The sequence below is a fragment of the Ailuropoda melanoleuca genome, chromosome 12 (assembly GCF_002007445.2).
Source record: "Ailuropoda melanoleuca isolate Jingjing chromosome 12, ASM200744v2, whole genome shotgun sequence".
NCBI classification, from domain to species: Eukaryota; Metazoa; Chordata; class Mammalia; order Carnivora; family Ursidae; genus Ailuropoda; species Ailuropoda melanoleuca.
The window spans coordinates 51,172,604-51,194,925 of NC_048229.1; the positions used below are offsets into that span (position 1 = coordinate 51,172,604).

General features: G+C 42.7%; 1 protein-coding gene across 4 annotated transcripts in view; it reads right to left on the reverse strand.

Moving 5' to 3' along the window:
- TOX3 (TOX high mobility group box family member 3) overlaps positions 1–22,322 on the reverse strand; it is a 111,079-nt gene that overhangs the window by 35,420 nt on the left and 53,337 nt on the right. For all 4 annotated transcript variants that reach the window (XM_011218430.3, XM_034638652.1, XM_034638651.1 and 1 more), the window contains exon 2: positions 860–925. In XM_011218430.3, coding sequence (XP_011216732.2) covers positions 860–904 — 45 coding nt within the window. In that variant the 5' untranslated portion in view covers positions 905–925. The remainder of the gene's footprint in view (positions 1–859; positions 926–22,322) is intronic.

The window sequence follows — 22,322 nt, forward strand, 5'->3', positions numbered from 1 at the left end:
AGTTTTCCTTTTTTTTTTTTTTTTTTTCTTTTTAGGAAACTGTTTTCTTGATCTCATCAAGATCGAGGTTTTTCTGGAGGCCGGGCCAATGAGCACAGACAACAGCCGTAGGTCAGTAAGTAGGGAATGCAGTAAAAACAGCAAGAAGAACATGTTTGTTCCATTTGTTCCAGTACGTTCTAGACAAACCCAGAGCCCGCGTGGTACTGCCTCTAGAGTTGGCTGCCCCAGTTTTTCCCCCCATGGCCAAGTCTTGGAGCATATCCTTTCATTCATTCATTCATTCATTCATCCATTCATTCATTCTCTATATATTCATTGAACACCTACTATGTGCCAGGCACTGTAACAGGCCGTGGGGAATCTAACAAGAGGACAAAACACTCACTTCATATCACTCCCTGTGAAGACCCAAGAAACTAATACTTTTCTGCCACATCATTTCCCAAACTGTGGCATCTTAATGAAATTATCCCCAGAGCTGGGTGAAGTTGAAATATTTTCTATTGAAAGTCACTTCCACCCTAGTTTTCAAAATCACCACTTTAATTTGCTTTAGATGCCAATTTGGATAGACAGATTTTATGCACTTTCTTCCCTATTTACTTGTGTTTGCATGTATATTTCTTCTCATCAACGGATGTGTGTGAATTACTAACGTCCATAACTGCCTCTGGACAAGAGATAGACTTGTCAGGTCATTTTCTTTTCCAAAAGGTTTTTCTCGTTTCTCCTCCAAAGTCGTTACCTTGCACCACATAAGAGAGATAAATTCGATACTTTGCTTCTCCCTCTAAGCCTTTTAAATGATCTAAATGACACACAAAACATGAACAGACATATGAAGACAGACACCTACCTCACTGGCGGCAAAGAAAGCATTGTTCGCCTCAGCCATGTTCATGTAATTATTGTTACTCCCAAACTGAAAGAAAACAGATTGTTTTATGTTAATATGCAGAAAAATAAAGAATCCTGGTGGTTTACTTAATACTCAGATGGGATTTGGCAGGAATGCTGGTGTCACGAGATGAAAGAGTGGTTTTCCTCAGACCCAATGTGAACTGGGACAGAGGCTCTGTGCTACATGCTGTTGGCTGCTTCTCTCAGGAAACAGAGCACAGAGTTAAGTTAACTTGAATTTTCTAGAAAATGGAGTTGTTTCTCATCAAGACTGGTGGCAAAGGGAGACGACTGACAAACATTTGGCCAACTGGTCACGAGTGGCTGTGGTTTGTTGAATTGGCCTTATTCGTCAGAGGGTGGAAGGCAAAGTTCCCAAGAAAATCACCTTGACACATTTTTAGAGCATGCTGGGATTTTGTGGCGTACTTTTCAGGAACAGATGTCACAAGTGCGAAGAGGTTAAAACGTGAAATAAAGGGAATGGAATTCAATTCTCGGGGACTCAAATTCTATTTTCTCGTGCATGGGGTGTGGCATGAATATAAATAAATAATGAGACTAAAGAATATACTTTTTAAAAATCTTCAGAGTTGGAAAACGATATCTATGTCCATCAGAGCTGTTGAAAACAGTGATATTTAATCTCTCCATGTAACATTAAGTGCAAAGAGGTTTAAAAAATAAGCGGGATCCTATGAACACAGCAATTTTTATTTAATTCCCTAACACAATAGGCCATTCATACCATCACAAATAAGACTGTATCAGCATTTCAGACATAAGCTCTTTACTGCGAGAGACCTATTATCAAAATGTAAAACTTGGATTTTGCCAGAAATGTATTTTCAGGTTCAGATGGTATAAGTGGGCACGTTTTGTTGCTTTAAACATTTCGTTATCACTCTGGCAATATGGAAAGGCTCTGTGAGCATAATTATTTGGAGCTATATTATTTTCATCATTTTTAAATGGTGAAAGAATGCCCTTCTTTTTTATAATGTGTATTGTTTCCTTCCTTCAGAGCATCAAATGAAACACAGGTTTGGTCTCCAAAGGGTGAAATGTATATATCCATTCTCTAATATAAATAGAGCTAGTTAATTATTTAAAGTAAAAGGCATAACTTTCCCAAGGGGAGACAGAGAGAGAGAACTAGAGATACACAGATAAATGTAGAGAATAAATATAGACACATAGATATGGAAGACCCACATAATCCTCCTCTCAGCAAACCCAACACTTATTTCCAGGGGGCTCTCAGCCCCTGACTCAACCTGTAAGATTCGTGCACAGAAGTGGGATTGACATGCTACACTTTATCACGTCAGGGATCCAAGAACTAAGCAGGATTTCCACGAAAGGCTCTAATGGCTCCGGAGTGCTTCTGTGGTCTACAGCAGCAAAATCCCACCCTGGAAAACGACCCCTAAACACACACTCGCACAATGAGCCCTCAGATTCATTTGGATAAACATCTTTATAAGGATTTCTGAAAGATGTATTTGTTAGCACTTAAGAAAGGCCTTTATCTAGTTTCTCTGAAGGCATGCGATATCAAAAATGTGGGGGGATGGTTTCACCCACGTATACTTATCTCCAGACTCACCAAGGTGTCTACGTGAAACATGCAAGTAGCTACTGTATGTGTTGTGTGTCCATCGTATCTCAGTAAAGTGGTTTAAAGTATAATTTTAAAATTAAGAAAGGTACATATGCGAGCAGGTGCACGCGCACTGCTTGCCCCTCGCCCGCCCTGCCCCCAGACACTGACATATTTTCCCCATTTTTCTACAATGTGAATTATATGCAAGAAAAAGCATAGCTTTCTGTCTTGGAATTTGCCATGAATTAATGATCCTAGGATAAAATCTCAGCCTCCATTCCGAATGTTCTTTTTGGGTATTTCTGAGAACCTGGGTCGCGATGTGCATTCCAGGCACCCATTCCACCTCCCGGGAACGCCGGGAAGTCTGCATCCCAGCTTTAACGTTATTTAAATGTAGGTTTTGTTGGGGAATTAGAAATCCATTTAAGGAAAGCAGCTCATTATCAGAGAGTATTTTTTTAAGATTAAACTCACTTATTATCTAATAGCACCTAAAACAACAAAGAAAAATAAAATGGCTATTAAACTAAGGGCCTAAACAATTCAAAAAACAAATTAAGCTTAGAGTGAAATAAGAACTGGGTTAGAAATCCTCTTCTGAACAGTTAGTATGCGAATGTAATTACTGAAGAAACTACAGCTAATCAGCTGTGAATTGTATCCATTAATTAGTATTTGCCCTGGAGAAATGAGAAAAATCAGTAACAATGCTGGCACCGCGGTGCGCTGATGAGCCACGCGCCCGCCGCGCTGCGTTTAGTCAAGCAGGTGGCTCCAGTGGTCCACGTAATTTGAAAAGCTCTCACCTGAAGTACTGAGCTGGAATTACAAAGCACTCCTTGCATATCTTTTGTATCTATATAAGGCCTTAATTAATGGCTTTTAATTTGGAAACGCTTGGCGATCAGGTGGGAACAGTTATAAATCATTTCAAATAGAAGCAAAGGTTCTATTTGAAAGGTTCTGTTCAGTTTGGGGTAAAAATATCTCCCCTACAAAGATGGCCGCAAATGTTGACTTAGGCGGGGAAATGCCTTTCTCTTGTACAGGTGGCAGGGGCCTCTGGTTTAGCGTGGTAGGGTAGCCGGATAAGATATAGGCTAGCCAGTTAAATTTGGCTTTCAAGTAAAGAACTTAAAGTATAAGTATGTCCCACACACTATTTGGGATATACTTATACTTAAAAAAAAGGTATTCTCTATTTACCTGTGATTCAACTACAACAGGCTACTGTGTATTTTTACTTGCTAAATTTGGCCACCCTACGGTGTGGTTAAACTGATCAGGACGAAGGGGATGCCACTTCCCATTTGATTTACCTTATCTGATAACACTAGCTTAATTTAATTTGTTTTATTTTAAAATGTGACTTATGAATCCTCCGTTAGTCATTTTGTGTATAAACAGATCTGATTCTGAGAGAAAACGTGATCCTTTGGGGGCAGATCTCTAATATAATGACCTCAGAACAATTAACTTTAACTGAATTGTGTACAATTAAATTTACTTTATGTTCTAAGAGACAGTGACATCGGTAAACACAATATATTACAAAAAATCCCTAGGTCCATGAGGGACAGGGCCTTCACTGCATTCACCACTGTCTCCCCCAAAAGTAACAACAATGCCCAGCATATTATAAGCGCTCCAATGTTCATTGAAGGGGGAGGGATTAGAAAGATTGATCACATTTTTTTAACTTCAGTGTCTCATAATCACACATGTTGACTGGTGCAATTTTCTCACTTATTTTTTGATGATGATATTGAGAATGATAATGATATTAATAATAATAATTCCCCTGAGAAGCCCTCTACATACATTGCTTCATTTAACTTTTCCAAGTGTGACTAAATGTAATTTATTTTCCCCAGAACAAGTTTGAAAAAGAAAGTCATTATTATCCCTATTTTATAGATAAACAGACTGAGGCTTCTACGGGTCAGTGCCCCAAATCATAGACGCAAACATGGGAGTCTGGCATACCTCTTGCCTCACAATATGTATCACTTACGTTCCAATAGCCACAAAACCTTGAATATTTCACTCAGTGATCAATTCAGGGCTAGAATTTCCCAGGAGGTTTTTCCAGGTACCTCAGTCTAGGAGAATGCTTCTCAAGGAAAGAGTTCCAAGGCCCATAAGTTTGAGAAAGGCTGCAGACCACTGCCACTCTGATGAGCCACAGTGCCCTCTGCACCAGGTTAAATGTTCTGAGAAGTCCTGCTGCTCACTCATTCAGCAAACATTTATTTATGTGCCCCCCTGTGTGTAAGGCACTGGCCACAAAATGGTGAGAAAGATGACAAAGTTCCTATCTGGTTGGAGCTTATATATTTTTTTAAGTGGGAAATAGTAAACCTCCCCCTCCCCCCAAATTTGCCACAGGATGTTGCTTTTGGTTTCCCCCACAAGAGTCTGTGGGAACACTCTGGGAAACCTTGTTCCAAAGCCTTTATTGAAAATACTCTTTGTTTTCCCTGAATCTTTACCAAAGCTAATATCCTCATTTTGTACTACGGTAAAGTTTAAGCATTTCATGAATCACCTGAGTAAGAATTTCTAGAAATTATGCATTCTGGGTCATCTTAATTGGCTGATTTCCAAACTTCCTAGATGGTAGCTCTCCAGGGATATTCCTTGGAAGACCCCTAACTCAACCAATATAAGGTTTTATAATGTGATTTCAGGAGTTAAAACGAAATATTTCAAATAAACTAAATGAACATTGGGTGAAACCAAGAGTTACCTATTGGGAAGAATGTATAAAAACATTATGAAAGAAATACGCCAATTCCAATGGTTTCCAAGAGCTTATATATCAGGGGAATGGTCACTGCGAGGCAGGGGCATTTATGAAGTACACTGGTGATGATTGGTCCTTTCCACTTTGATAGGCTCTAATCGACGTGATCCCCAAAGATATAATCCCCAAAGATATAATTATAAAGCAGAACTAAATTACTCTGCATGTCGAACTTCTGTATCTTAATAATTTCACAAAAGAACATCTTCATTGTACTTGGAGGTACATTTGCTTTTGCTGCTTGATGAATAATTACAGCTTCGGCAAATACAATTTATGAAGGCTATCAATTAAAAAAGGAGCATTGCAGGATTTCTAAAAAAAATTTATTAAAGACCATCGTGTTCATGGCCTGTCTCACCGTGTGAAGTGCCAAAGTAAATTAATGGAGATTGTTAATTCTAGCTTGTGCAGCAAAAGGCTTGGAAGAAAGTAGAGCAGTACAGACAAAAACCCATCTGTAATCACAAGACGAATACTTCAGCCTGATGAGTCCACACAACATCATTTGCACTGAAATTATTTTGACACCCATGTGAAGAATTGTACGGGCTTCTAATAAAGCGGCATTAACTACAGGGTATCAAACAGCTAAATGGCACAAATTTAATCCTTAAAAAAAAGATAATCCTTCGAATTCTCTTTTCTTTTTTTCCCATTAGATTTGTTAGCAGACACCATCCAATTTGATGCCTCAGTAAGGACATCTGTCAAGTTGCTTACACAAATGAACTGTGCCATCATGGTTCCAGGGTGCCAAGCACGGTCACGTGATGCGAAGGCAGCGTCCCTCTCACTCAACAAAGTTCACACACTCTCAAAGGCTCGGCTACCTACCCCCGTGGGAAAGAACTCACCCGAGATCATCAAGTTTTAACCAGTTCCAGCAGCGGTCATCCGTTTCAAGACAGAGAGCCCCAAAGAGTGAACAAACACAAGCCCAGTGTGGCAGATGACAACACAGACTGGTGATTCTCGGGGGTGGATCTGGAGTAAAGATAGTCTGTACCAAAGGTTCTGGGTTCCACAATAGCCTGGAAACAAAAAACTGCGAACAACGGACTAGGACGTGTAATTTGCGGGAGAAGAGACAGACGCGGGCACACGCTTCTGCTAATGATGTATATACAGTTCTATACAGAGAGAGGGTGATGCACATGCATATGCAGACACAGATTAACAGGTTCAAATAGAAAGCAAGATTTTTTTAAGAAAATAAACTTTCAAAAATATTATTTGCCTTTCCATATGCTAAAAACTCCTAGATAATTATCTCCCCGAGCGCCAGACTCATCTATCCAACTGCCTCCAGCATTTGCATTTGGATGTCAATAGGCAGCTCCATCATAGCACAAAACTGAATTCCTCATCTTCTCCCCAAACCCGCTCCACCCACAGCCTTCCCCATCTCCTTTGATGGGGAGATGACTCACTTCCGGTGACTCAGGCCACTAATCATCCTTGAATCCACTCTTTCTCCCTTCCGCCATCAAATCATCAAAGATTCTGTTGGCTCATCTTTCCGGTTATGCCCCCACAGCTGACCACTTTGTCACCCAAGCCACCCATTCCCTCCTGGGTCACCGTGGTCACCTGCTAGCCAGTCCTGCTGGCTCTACCATACTGTCTACCAGTCAATTCTCAGCACAGAGTCAAAGAGATCCCTTGAAAACCTAACTCAGATCCTCTCTCTCCTCTGCGTAGAACTTTTAAATGGCTTCCTATTCGCTCAGGGAAGAAGACCTCAGAATGGCCCCCCATTTCTTCTCTGACCCTTGGGCCAATGTTCTCCCCCTTGCTTGTCCTATTCTAACCCTGCTGGCTTCCTGGTTGCTCCTCTAGGCCCCCAGACACATTCCGACCTCAGGGCCTTTGTACCAACTGGTTCCTCTACCAGAACCATCATCCCCAACAATGTCTTCATGGCTGACTCACTTTCCCTCCTTTGGAGTCTTTTCTCAAATGTCACCTTCTGACTACGCTATAAAATGCCTCTGCAGCCCTCCTCCTCCCCCGCCATTTTCTATCCCTCTTCTCCATCTTGATTTCTTTCCGTAACACAGTTCCACATAACATATTTATTGTCTTTCTCCCCCAACTAGAATGTAAATTTAATGAGGATAAGCATGTGTTGCACTGTTTACACTGATGTCCCAGTGCCAAGAAGAGAGCTTGATAAATAGTAGGTGTTCAACAAATCTGTATTGAATGAGCGAACAAACAAATTAATTTCTAGATGGGAAACACTGGTATGCAGAACTGCTCTCCAGGCCCGGGCTAAGCACTTGAAATTCAACCCAAAGGAGAAACCAAGCATCAATCCCCACAGGTCCCTGCACAAACCACACCTACGGGAAAGAAGGGGAAATAAGGAAGAGTTCTATATTCTTTTTTTTTTTTAAAGATTTTATTTATTTATTCGACAGAGATAGAGACAGCCAGCGAGAGAGGGAACACAAGCAGGGGGAGTGGGAGAGGAAGAAGCAGGCTCATAGCGGAGGAACCTGATGTGGGGCTCGATCCCATAACGCCGGGATCACGCCCTGAGCCGAAGGCAGATGCTTAACCGCTGTGCCACCCAGGCGCCCCGGGAAGAGTTCTATATTCTAATAAAATATTTTAAACGTTTGAGATCCTTAGCTTGGAAAAAAAAAAGTTTTATTCTAGAAAACGCACCAACCTTTTTATAGAAAAGATCGAGAGGCCTGGGTGGGTGGGGCTGGAGTGTGAGAAGGGGAGGCGCCCTGGTGGTTGAAAACGCACTGGAGTGAACCACACTGATTCTGGCCTGCAGGCAGAGAGTCCAGAAAAGAGAAAGCCAATCATCTAACATCAAGGGGGCAAGACTCTGAGTATTAAATATTTAGTAATAAATATGACAGTTGATTTTGTTTTCTAATTTAAAATACTCTGTTTTTAAAAAAAAATGTTTGCTTTATGGGCTAGGTCAGAGCTTTCTCAAAGTGTGACGCCAGGGACCACCGATTAACCGGATTAACCAGATACCTGTTAAAAATGCGGATTCCTTGATTCCCCAAAGTTTACTGTACCAGAATCTCTGGCGACGGGGCCCTACGAATCTGTACGTTTAACCAGCTTCTCAGGAATTCTAGGACACACTAATATTTGAAAACAGCTAGCCTCGTTCATTTTAGACCAATATGGAAATTCCTTTCTTTCTTTTTTTTTTAATAAACCTTTCCGTACATCTGATGATGATCTCACTGAAATGCTGATGTAGCACGAGCTGTTTTGTGAGAGCAACAGAGGCTCTGGCTCAATTACTTCCAATCTCTTCTTACCGTCCTCACTTCCAGGAAAATGGAACCATCCACCAGGTGACCATCAGCCCCTCTCCCAACCCTCACGAGCAGAAGGAAGGACGGGAACATCTTAAGTTGGACCAAGTAGAGAATGCAAGTACCACTATTAGATTTCTCAGCAAGTTCTGTGGACCCACACAAGGAACAACAATGCCTAAACATATGGACTCTACCCAAACACGGAGGCCTTTGGATTTTCATGATCTGGACACGTTTGAGTCTGTAAATTGCATGACCATCTGGATTAGTTAGAGGTGGCAGGGGAAAAAAAAAAAACAACCCACAACACCCTCTCAAACCCAACTGCACTTGTTTAATATCAGAAAAACAAATAGAAGCAGAGGAGAGGATGCTAAGCTTCCCGGATCAAGTTTTCTTTTTAACAAAAATGGAGCAATCTCTGGGACTGGCCCGGCAAGCCAGCCATCACCAAAATTCAGAGAATGGGAAGAGAAAGCCCCGATTTGCCTTAAACACACACCAACGAAAAGAAGCCAATTGTAACGCATATGTGGCTAAGTGGCCACATCTTTGGTGTAATTCTAGCTTCTCCCCCCCGCCAGTCCCCCACAAGGCCTTACCAACACTGAACCGGGGACCTACTAGATACCAACCTACGAGATACCAACTAATAGGATATGTCTGGGGAATATATCTACCTTTCCAAAGACAGCAAGAAATAGAAGATACTCTTGTTGCTTTTAAGGGATGACAACCCAGTTAGGGAGATGGGGCAAAAACATTTTTCAACCTAAGGGCCATGTCGGGGAGCGACGCTGACAAATGATAGGCACATTTAGAAGAACCAAAAGGGAATGGCCACTCTGAGGACCAAGTCTTGAACAAGGAAGGAGGGAGGAGGAGGGGGCGTCCCAGGCAGAGGGAATGGAGTTTGCAAAGCTGCAGACTTAAGTGAAGAGGGGTACCCGTTACTGAGGGGGGGAGGCAGGCTGGGGGAGATGATAAGGCAGCCAGGCCCTAGAGAGCCCCAAAGGCCCATCGAAACATTTTGAAATGCACTAAATCGGAAGGTCTGTGAAGGATTTTGTTGGAAGGAAGAAGTAGAGAGAGATGGAAAACCGACACCTGAGTCTGAGGTGGACAAGGTTACTACTGGGAAAAATTGGAAGCAAGACCAGTTAAGAAGACTTCAAGGCTGGCAGGAGGCTGCAGACTCGAATACAGAGAACACTACATCTCGACAGTCACACTAACTGGCTTTGACCTCCAATCCTCCCAAACTAGCTGTGGGATGCTAGGCAAGTTCTTAAGGCCAAGTTCAAATCCCCACTGATCCACTTGCTAGCCATGGAACCGTGCATGAGCTACTGGGCCTCTGTGTGCTTCAAGGTTTTGAGGACTAAATGGGTTTGTACCTAAAAAGCCACCTTTTCCGTCTGTACTAATGGCAAGGTAACATTTCAGTGAGCCCTGCAGAAAGCAGAAGAGACCACACATGTCTGCTTTATACACTGTCATGGCTTCTATCGACAGAGCGGGAGAACCCAAAGAACTCCAATGGCTTCCCAATGACATTCGGAGTAAAATCCACATTCCTGTATGATCTGGCTGCTGGTTGCTTCTCCAAACTCCCTCCTCACTAAGCCCCAAGTACACTGCCCTGACTACTCCTCACTCTCTTCGCTGGGCCTTTGCACCTGCCGTCCTCCTGACCCAACCACTTTCCCCTCGATTTATGTAGGTTTCTGCTTCACAACTGGCTCCATGTGGTCTCCTCTGGCCCTAGGACAATGGGTGGCCCATGGTATGTAGGTGCTCAGTAAATATTTGTTGAATGTGTTAGTGAATGAATGGGCCAGAGAGATCCAAGTTCAAATCCCAGTTCTGTCACTTACAAGTTGGAGATCACCAGGTAAGTTGCTTCATGTCACCACTCTGAATTTCTGTTTCTTTACTTCTGAGGACAGAAGAATGGAGCTTTGGGGGGACTGGGCTGTGTAAGAAGTGAGACAACACAAGGCCCCCCAGCAAATGGTCTTATATGGAAGAGGTGCTTGGTAAATGTCAGAAAGCTGAGAGTGAGGCGCCTGGAAAGCTAGGACTTTGATCATCTGGCAAAAATAAATGGGTGATGGAAATACTTTGCGTAGTATGTATTAAGTGCCTATAATATAAAAGAGATAATGGTGGATATTGGGTAAAAAATATGGAAGACTCAGACTCCACATGACAGATGCTACTGTGTATGGATATGTGCAAAACACTCCCCATGGAAGGTCAGCAGAAGATTTCAAAGAAGAGGAGTCATTTGAGTGGGGCCTTGAAGGATGCATAGGAGCTTGCCTGTGAGACAAGAGCATCATGGTAGAGAAAACTACCTGGGCAAAAGCCTAATGTCATAAAAGTGGGCCTGGCTGACCAAGAAATGGGGATACAAGCCTTCCTGGCAGAGAAGGTAGAGGGAAGGTTCAAACAGGAGCTAGAGGGTACAGAGTATACTTTGGAGAGGTTTAGCTCAAACGTGCTGTATGGATAAAAGGAGATTCACACATGTTTGTAGGTGGAGGCGAGATTACACACCTAAGTGAGGGCAAGAGCAGCCAACAAGCAGCAGATAATAAGATTCGGAGCATAACTTCCAGAAAATAAGAATAATGTCTATTCTGTGTGTTTTCAATTGTTTCTGGGAAACTGTGGGCGTCTTTCATGTAATGACAGCAACTTGTAAGACAGATGTGCTTGGTCTATTCTGGTTTCTTGAAAATCACTGAAATGATAGAGCTAAGAGTAGTTACGAGTCTGGATGGAAAAGGTGGCTACTTTCTTTGAGGTCTGGATTAGAACCAGAACGACTCTGGCCCCCAAAGTTTTGACCATCACGTGCAGATTTCCATGGCTTGCAGTACAGTCCGTCACCTGGGTTTAGAAAGGGCTGTGTCTCGCAATAAACTCTAGTAGCCCTGGGAGGAATAAGAACTTAGATCTCCTTTGTCAGAGGCCCTTCAGTGTGAATTCGTTTTTAGGAAATGGATCCACCGACGCGCACAGTAGGTGCCATCGGCAAGGACGGTCAGGAACTAGCCCCTTGGAAAAGTCCGCCTTGGGACCACCGTGCCCGCCCCCGGCTGCACCGAGTTCTCCTCCTCCAAGCTCCAAGGCGGTCTGTGCATCGCTCTGAGCTATGCTCAAGTGATCAACTTCCACGTCTGTGCCCCTTGAGGGCACGGGTTATATAAGAGCCTCACTGGCCTCCGGGCACCATTGCCTGGCACACAGTAGGTACTCAACTGATAAGGCAGTGCCTCGGGGTCAAGCTCGGGGGTCCTTCCAATTGGCAGCATTGGTGTAGTGAAAAACGTGTAACCAAGCTATTTCCTTTTCTACACACGTGATTCAGTCCATGTCGAATTCAGGTGAAGCACTGTTAAGGTCTGCCAAAGTACGGCCAAGCCTTAAATCAGAAAGGGAAATCAGGGAAGATAAAATCGGAGTTATTTTCCTCATGCTTCTAGACTCTGTGGTTCATGCTGCAGTCAAATGACGAAGGGCCTCCGAGACTTTCCACTGCAAACAAACTTCAAGGTCTCTAATGATGTGACCTATTTATACCGAATACCCTTAGTAAGTCTCCTGGGTGGCATTTCTTGCACACCATATGAAACTTCCAATGTAAAAAAGGAACAACAAATTAAGTCCAATAGGCCTCAGTTTCTTAAGCGAAAATGTTTTAACCCATTACAGCATTTCCTGAGTGCCGTAATTAAACCCTACTAACCAATGGTAAAACTCATGCTCTCTTACTTCAGTTGGTCCCTGTAATTTTGATTTACCATGAATTCCTTCAAAACATCCATGACTTCCTACTATCGGTCTTCTGTTCTTTGATCTCTAAAGTATAAAACGTCGTGTTCCTAAAATATAGTGTGTTTGGGTGCCTAGAACAAATATACTAATACAGAGATGCAAATAAAGGCATAATGTAGATTCCTAGACAGAAGGAGAGAGGTACACAGATCACGGACTCTCAACCGCGGGCAATTTTGCCCCTCCCCCCCAGGGACATCTGATAATGTCTGGAGAGAGTTTTTACTGCCACAACTAGGGGCTGCTTCTGGTGCCCAGTGGGCAAAAGCCAGTGACATTGCTAAACATCTTATCCTGCAGACAGCAGCTCCCACAGTAAAGAACTGTCCTGTCCAAAATGTCAACAGTAGCAAGACGGAGAAACCCTGATACAGATCAGCCCGCACATTAAGCATAAACAAAAGATATTCCAAGTATTTTTAAAATAAATATTACAGGATTATTGCTTCTGCACAATCCAAACACCATCAGCGGTCTTTCTTCAAGTGGGCATTATGCTGACTTTGGATAGATCTACTTACAAGATTATTGACGGCAATCAAGGATTACTGAAATGTGTTTCAAATACGTATCAGCTAGTTGGTTGACAGCAAGGAAGCTTTCCATTCACATAAATACTCAGTTGCTTTTTCCCCCCTGCTGCAAATACATCAAGAAACAGAAATAGTGTAACATGGTAGGCTATGGCTAACATTTACAAAAGAGCAATAAGTCTATAAATTCTTCCTGAAGAATTGTAAGTGACTTCATGTGTTTGTTTTCCAGTCTCAGTCATATTTGATAAACCAAATACTATGAGCCGACTTAACTCAAAAATCATCAAGTGGGGGCGCCTGGGTGGCGCAGTCGTTAAGCGTCTGCCTTCGGCTCAGGGTGTGATCCCGGCATTCCGGGATCGAGTCCCACATCGGGCTCCTCCGCTGGGAGCCTGTTTCTTCCTCTCGCACTCCCCCTGCTGTGTTCCCTCTCTCGCTGGCTGTCTCTCTGTCACATAAATAAATAAAATCTTTAAAAAAAAAATCATCAAGTGATAGGAAGATCCCAACCACATATAATATATCATCATTTAAATCAAACAGGATTCTTGTCTATGGATTCACACCTATCATTTCCAAAAGTTTAAGAAAAAAGGCTCCGCTACCTGATAAGAATGAGCATTCAAGAAACTACTGGCAGGGTCCTGGCTACTGAAACACATCAGGGCTAGGGTTTTATGGGCTGATGGCAGGGAGCTTTTGCTCACATGGCAAGAACATCTTGGTTACATGCATCTTTCTGTGATTATATGATTGCCTGAATTCTGTAGGGACAACTTTTTACCAGATGGGTGATCGTACAGCTTTCATTAGTTTTCTGTATCTTACCAGTTATGTTTGTTTTTTAATCTAACATCTTTGACCAGTATAGGGCTTACATAAGACTCAAAATCCCACTTCTGGAAAGGTCTTGGGGCAGGAGGGAGGAAAATTATGTTTCTTGCAACCAGCTATTCCAAAATCTGTAATTTAAGATTTCATAAAGTGTTCACTTTTAAAAGGGAGGGTTTTGTTTTTTCCCCTAGACCCATATTTTAATTACTTCGAGTATGAGGCTAATGGCTTCTTAAATATAACCATAAAATAAAATCTCTTCAAAGTCGGGCCGTTGCCTTTCAACTGGGAGACAAATAATGGAATTCAGTCAAGATGCCAATGTTAATCTGGTATATGGTTCAAACTTATTTTAGCATTTTATATAAAATACCATGAATTTAAGTATTCCTAAATAAAGGAGGCATTTTATTCTTGGAAGCCCAAAAAGCCATTGTATACTAATACTTTCAAGATTACCTTAACATTTCCTTGAATGAATTTAAAGAGATGTGATTATACAGCAATTTGTAAGCAGCTCTCCTTAAATCATATATCAAATTTTACGCACTTCAGCAAAATCCCAATTCTATTCCAGAAGAGTGACTCAACTGTATGTAGGAAAATTGTATCAAGTTGTAAATGCAAAAGTGACCAAAAACGAGGTAAAACAGAGGCAAAAATCTTAAAATGATCATAAAGGGATATTCGTGAGGCTGCTTTTTAAGCTAAAGACAGTTTATGGACACTATCTAAAAAAAAAACTGCCCCACCCTCTGGACACACCACAGTTAAAATGCAACCTCATTTGGGGAGGAAATTTTTGCTTAGAAACTTTATTACAAAAGGACAAACTGCTTAGCTTTAAAATAAAATGTTAGCACCTTTTTATGGTGACTCAAGTATACACATTACCCACCTGTACTGACTCCATTTATTCCTAGAAAGAAATTTTCTTCCCCCTCTCATTGCTGCGAGCAGAAGAATATATATGGCACAAAGGACAAATTGCTACACATTTCACAGCGCTGGTTAATAACGGAGGGAAAAAGTAAGATCCGTCTATAAAGCCTATCTATAAATTTCTTCGGCCATCATAAAAATAAGTTAAAGGTATGATCTTTTTTTTTTTTTTAAAGAACTGCAGCTGCTTTCATATCAAGATTAATATTGAAAACAAACCCCGTATAATAGGGCCCCCTGGGATAAGTAACAGATTCCATGAGGGGTATCCATCTGGTACTGGCCATAAGCTAGTCCCTTCCCCATCGGGCTGTGGAAACACTCCATACCAAAAATAAGCGCTCACAGAAAGACCATGCCCTCAAAAGCCATGCTTATGCCCAAACTGTTTCACTCTAATGCTTTAATAACTTTCATAAGGTGATAAAGAGGTGACGCTGAATGTCTAATGAACAACTGGGGGAGGAAAAAAGTACATAGAGAAGAGAGTTCAACGTAAAAGATGGGATTTCCCCAATAGGAAAATAAACCCTCCAGGGAACAAGGTATACGTTAATATCAGGTCAACGTTCCTGACCCTGGCATTGACCGTTAGAGCACAGCAGAGCAAATACCAAGGGTGCATCTCGTTCCAGCATTGAACAATGACAAACCCCCCTCACACGCCTTTCGAAAATGAGCTAAACCCTCACATCCCGATGCATGACTGTTGGCCAAAGTTTATTTTAGAGCTGCTCCCTCTACTCGTCAGGGCAGTTTTTAATACAAGAAAAGTAACTTAACCAAAGAGACAATTACAATTTCTAACCACAGACCCCAAAGTTCATGCTTTATGTGGTCACCTGGAACTACAAAGAGTATTGCTCTGTGACAAATATTGACCAAGGAATCCTCACCCTGCTCTTGAGAAACGTGAATGATGAAAGGTCGGGATAATCACACAGAGTTTTACAAAGTAGCAGTAGTACTGAAGTAGAAAATGTGTCTTTGACGCTAAACACAATGTAATAGATTTTAAATGGAGCCTAACTTTCATCAAACCTTACGGACTCCAGGAATGTAGAGAAACTTCATTAACTAGGCAAGGTCTTTGTGAGAGTTTAACTGCATCAAATATAAACATTCTAGAAAGGCTGTATGTCTCAAATTTATTGATTTTATTTTTTTTTAAAGATTTTATTTATTTATTCTACAGAAATAGACACAGCCAGCGAGAGAGGGAACACAAGCAGGGGGAGTGGGAGAGGAAGAAGCAGGCTCGTAGCAGAAGAGCCTGATGTGGGGCTCGATCCCATAACGCCGGGATCACGCCCTGAGCCGAAGGCAGGAACTCAACCGCTGTGCCACCCAGGCGCCCCCTGATTTTATTTCAAACAGTTCTGAAGTGGTTTTAATGACATAGGAAAATGGCCAGGGTATGAACACCATGATTCAAAACCATACACAGTGAAATATAATTGTTCTTCTTTTTTTTTTTTTGTATGCTTTCTAAAATTAGTACCTACTAGCTCTGTACTCAGAAAAAGATATATTTACAATGGAACTGCTCAGGAAGGACTTCCCTAATCTCTATCAGTATAAAGCGTGTAAGTAAATAAAAATCCTGGGTTAGAAAAAAACAGCAATAATCAATTTTGACTGTTCATTCGTTTACTCACTCTAACAACAAATATATTCTGATAACATCTACGTTGCCAGGCAGCTTGCTGAAGTATTGAAAAGACAGCATGAACCCAAAAAGTCCTTGCCTTCACAGAGTACATAGCCCTGAGCAGGGAAATAAGAGAGTAATCACGTGATTAGAGAAATATATGGTGAGGGGTGCCTGGGTGGCTCAGTTGGTTAAGCGTCCAACACTTGATTTTGGCTGAGGTCATGATCTTGGGGTTATGAGACTGAGCCCCGTGCTGGGCATGGAGTCTGCTTAAGATCCTCTCTCTGGGGGCGCCTGGGTGGCACAGCGGTTAAGTGTCTGCCTTCGGCTCAGGGCGTGATCCCCGCGTTGTGGGATCGAGCCCCACATCAGGCTCCTCCACTATGAGCCTGCTTCTTCCTCTTCCACTCCCCCTGCTTGTGTTCCCTCTCTCGCTGGCTGTCTCTCTCTCTGTCAAATAAATAAATAAAATCNGAGGCGAGGCGAGGCGAGGCGAGGCGAGGCGAGGCGAGGCGAGGCGAGGCGAGGCGAGGCGAGGCGAGGCGAGGCGAGGCGAGGCGAGGAGAGAAGAGAAGGAAAAAATATGGTGAAATGTGACTTGTGAAGTATGCCATGAAGAAAGACGTAGGATGCAGAATGGATTAGAATGGGTGCTGGTAGACCAGCTAGGACAATAATCCAATGGACCAGATAAGAGATGATGGCAACATGAACTAAGGAGTTGGGGGCAGGGGGGAAGGTGAGGAGAGGAGGAAAATTAAGAAGTGGATGGAATCCCAGGATTTTGACCCTGGACTTGATGAGTTGAGAGGGGAGAACGAGAAGGGGCTGTCAAGGAAGATAGCTAGGTTTGGAGCTTACATAACTGGATACAAGGCCATGTCATTCAAGGAATGAGGGGAGGCAGAAAAGAATCAGTCTTGGGGGAAGGAGGACTGAATCATAGGTGCATTTTAAATGTGCTGGGGGGCGCCTGGGTGGCACAGCGGTTAAGCGTCTGCCTTCGGCTCAGGGCGTCATCCCAGCGTTATGGGATCGAGCCCCACATCAGGCTCCTCTGCTATGAGCCTGCTTCTTCCTCTCCCACTCCCCCTGCTGTGTTCCCTCTCTCGCTGGCTGTCTCTATCTCTGTCGAATAAATAAATAAAATCTTTAAAAAATAAATAAATAAATAAATAAATAAAATCTTTAAAAAAAAATTAAATAAATAAATGTGCTGGGACTGAGGCATGAAGAGAGGCCTGTAGTTTAAGGGAAAGGTATGGAATAGAGATGGTGTGTGTGTGTGAGACATGGGTGCAGATGTTCAAAGAAGCCAGGGACAAGAATGAGCCCTATGGAGAGACCCTACAGAGGGGGGCAAGAGAGGAGGCTGAGGGCAGAACCTGGAAGAAGTGGAGTGTTCGCAGACCTGGATGCAGATCCAGCAAAGGAGCCTATGAAAGTGACGAGGGTTACAGACACAGCTGAGAGAGGGTGGTATTCCTGATGAGAAGGCTTCCAGAAGAAGACAGGGATGAGTGATGGTAAATACTGAGAAATTGGGGGTTGAAGTGTATCTGTTTTAGTGACACCAAGACCCTTTGCCACTCACAAAAAGCACAGAGCAGAAATACAAGGGAGGGACAGGACCCCCAGCCCTCGAGGAGTTGTGAGGGAAGACAGACAGACTTGCAACAACACGGAACCATATCCCAAAACCCCTCAAATACTTACTCCAGGCTTGGTGGGAGAATTCAAAAGTGGAGGAGCAAGAAGGCTGTGCCTAAGGATGAATCACACATACAGGTGACCCCTGAACAGTGTGGGGGGTGAGGGGCCCCAACGTCCACACCGTCAAAAATCCACGTATAACTCTGATTCCCAAAAACTTAACTACTGACAGCCTACTGTTGGCCAGAAGGCTTACTGATAACATAAACAGTCAACTGACACGTATTTTTTATGTTATAGTATTATAACCTGTATTCTTCCAACACACTGCAAGCTAGAGAAACAAAAATGTTACCAAGAAAATCATAAGGAAGAGAAAATACATTAATTGTTCTGTACTGTATTTACCCAAAACATCCACGTAAACATGGACCCATGCAGTTCAAACTCGCATTGTTCAAGGGTCAACTGTATAAAGAAAATGTGGATACCCATCATGAGTTCTTCATTTATTATGGAAGAAAAGATAGTAGGCATTATGCCCACAGCATATAAATTACTCCTCAATAGATGAACAAAAGTCTAAAAATGTCTGTCAAGGAAACTTCCTTAGACCAAATGGACAAAAAAGATTTTCTTACAATAATGCAGAGATGTACCTTCTGGGATTAGTGAGATCGCCTCGCTCGCCTAGAACCTGTAAGTGCTGTCTGTTCCAGAAACTGGTGGGTTTCTGGTGGTGACAAGCACAGGGTCTCTACCTCATATCCCTCCCCTATCGCCTGAATTATCGGGGGCCAACCGGAGCAGCTGAGTCAGAGATGGAAAAAAGGAAAAAGACACCTCCTTCATCATGAGTGTTGCAAAAGGGAGTAAAACCAGCTTTCCCAATACCCTTTCACTGCTAGGAAAGGTCATATATTTACAAAGTATTACAGGTTGACTCCAACCTCAAGACTTAATACTAATCTAGGGGCAGTTCAAAATTAAATATCCATGTATTGAACAAGAAATACCTCTCATCTCCAGTTTTATTGACCCACACACTCTACGAGAAACTTCCAGATGAGTTCAGAGGAAAATGACATCCTCTAGGAGAAACGGGATTAGAAGCATTGCATCTGTCTCTGGGACAATAATTGTAAACTGCCATTGTCACGTGTCTTCTCAATATTGTTTTAAAAAGAAGAGAATCAGACTAGATTTTTTGGTTCAAGTTAATGCAGGAAATAATAACTGGACATTTGAGGAAATTTCTCATAAAATTTGAAACCATTCCTCACAAAGCAATTTGGTTTTGCTAAATGTTGCTGTTGGGGCTCTTTTAAACTGTGAAGCAAAGTGAATTCCTACAAGGAAGGCTACAGTTTTGAGAACCAAAAACGTAATGATTAAGAAAATTTGGAAATAAATTCTGAAAGAAAAAAAAATAATGATGAATGGGGAAGGGTGAATTCCATCTACCTTCCCCATTCTGATATTGGGTACAGAATGCAATTCACCTACATGGGCTCCTTCCCCTTTCATCTGAGGTCCTGTCTGCTCTATTAAGTAAGCAGAAAACTTCCATGTCCCCAAACTTGAGTAACTAACTGACAATACTTTCTCTATACGTGGCCTCCTGGGCTATATTTTCTGCCTCAAATGTACCCCCCAGTCTCCCGACTTCCTGCCCTGTCTCCCCCTGAAATGCTTCTTCCCACCCCCATTCCAACATGCCCTTGCCTGGAGCTAGGGGCCTCCCGTGGAAATTCTTTGCATTCATCCTGCTACAGAGCAAACACCTCCTCAGGCCAAAACCCTTCTCAGCTCAGGCCACCAGAGTTGCTGTCTCCTTCTTTAGAATCTTCAAAGCCCTTCCTTCTATCTCTTTTATGGCACTCAGCATGTGCTGATAATAAGGAATTCTTCCTGTGCTCTACCCCACCACCCACTTCCCCCACCACACTGGAAACTTCTTAAGGGCAACGACCACCTTGTCCTCTTGGACTCTTTTGCCGGACTAACTATCCACAGAAGGGACACAATTAAGTGTTTGGATTTATCTTTTCATTCTCCATGAACTTTTTTTTTTTTTTTTTAGTGTTAGAGGAAATACCAACTGAAGACAAAGAAAACAAAGGTCATAACAGTAAAACATAACAAGGAAAAGGGATCCAAGTCTTAACATCATATTATCTGGGTTCCAGGAAATAGACCCCCTCCAAATGGTCTGCAAATCTACAACAATTGACTCATTTATTCAACAAAGGTGTACTGAGCCTTCCTTACGGAATATATAAATAGACACACACACACACATATACGTACACACAAAGGATTAAAATAAGCCTTGGAGACATGAGCACCAATAATATGTGTGTCCCAACAGGCACGATCTATCTCTTTATTATTAGGTTTCTGATCTCAGCAGAGCCCTGTGAGCACTCAGCAATCCCTAGTAACCCTTCCTATTCATTTCCTAGAGCAGCTCTATCAAACCTCTGCCCCTCCTCCTCTCCCCTCCCCTCCAGCCCCTCCTCCTCTCTCCTCTCTCCTCTCCCCTCCAGCGTTCTCTCCCATCCTCCTCTAAACAACTTCGTTCCTTACCAAGAAACAGGCCATCAGTTGAATTCTTCATCTGTTACCCCAAAAACCAGCACCTGACATCATCCTTTTCCTTCCCTTGCCAGAAAAAACACATTCTTCCATCGCTACTCTAAATCCCATCCCCATCCAGACGTGACTCCATCAATCCACCGCTAATTTGGTTCTTCAGCTTTTTCCACCCCACTGCTTCCTCCTTCAACTTACAAAAATGTTCCAACTTTGTTCCTTTGTGGGGGGGGAGGGGTAGGAGTGGAAACCGCTGAGACTACTGAGTCCCTCTCAAATGACTATCACCTCCCTCCCCCATCCCTACTCAACTGGCTCAGTCTCCACACCTTGATCTTTCATTCACCCCTAACCCTCCTGCCATCAGTCTCCCTCTATAATGAACTGCTGTCATTAAGTCCACCGTGGACTCCTAATTACCAAATCCCACGGACACTTCGCCACAGTGTCTCGGTCTCAAATGATCACTTTTCCTCCTCTGACACGTTCAACCATTCCTTTTACAAAAAGAGTATTTTCAGGAAACAGTTACTCTCAGACAGTTTTCTTATCCCCCTGAAGATTTCTCAGTTTCTTCTTAACACATGCTTCGATAATTCATCACGTCCAATGGCGTCAACCACCACCAACTCTCCAGCCTAAATATCAGTCGTTGTACGGAGCTGCAATTTTCTGACTCCTTCCGAAGAGCACCATGGGTGTCTTACCAACAACTCAAAGTCAACAAACCCAACACGGTGCTTTTCTTTACCAGTTCTCTGCTTTTCTTGACCAATTGCAGACAAGTTCCCCTCAAGGAACCCACCACAATCAGTTAAACTTTCCATCTGAAATATCGCCCTTAATCCTCTTTCATTTTCCACCAAAGGTCATTCAGCCAGTCCCCTCGGCAGCTACACACACCTTCTTTCACATTGTTCTTCTAAAGGCACTGCCAGTTCCAGCCAGCCCTCAGATCCCACTCCAGATTAGAATCCTTCTAATCCATGTCTGGAATTACCTTTCTTTCCATTTATCTTCCAAAGGACATTTTTATTACACTGTAAAATAAAGTGGATAATAGCAAAGAGTATGTCAAACAGAAAAAGCATTTCTCACCACACCCGATACACCATCCAATATTTTCGCATAACACTTCCCCAACTTTTTTTTGTCTTTCTTCTCCACAATATATAGTGTAATCTCTCAAATAAAATTGGGCCCAATGTGTATACATAATACTTTTTAAGCTTAAAGATAGTCCCCAACCATTTTCCTCACTGTTACCTTCTAAGATGTGACTTTTAGCTACCACGGTATGCCAACACATGGGCGTGGCATAATTCACATCATCAGTGCTCTGTAGGTCTAGCCTTCCAAAATGGAAATCTGACCATGCGTGCCCTTGTGGGGCTTAAAATCCTTCAAAGGCTGCCCACAGCTTACCGATTACAAGCTCTTTTCCTCAGGAGGGCAAAAAGGCCATTCACAAATGGACATCACCTTATCTATACAGCCTCATTCCCTTCCCTGCCCCTCCCACGCTGTCAACCTCACCCCCTCTACTCCCATGATCCTCTGCTTCTTGGTTCGGCACTTCTAGAAGTGCCCTCTCCTCCTACCATCCAATGGTACAGGCCTTGCTGCCAAGATGCCTGGGCTG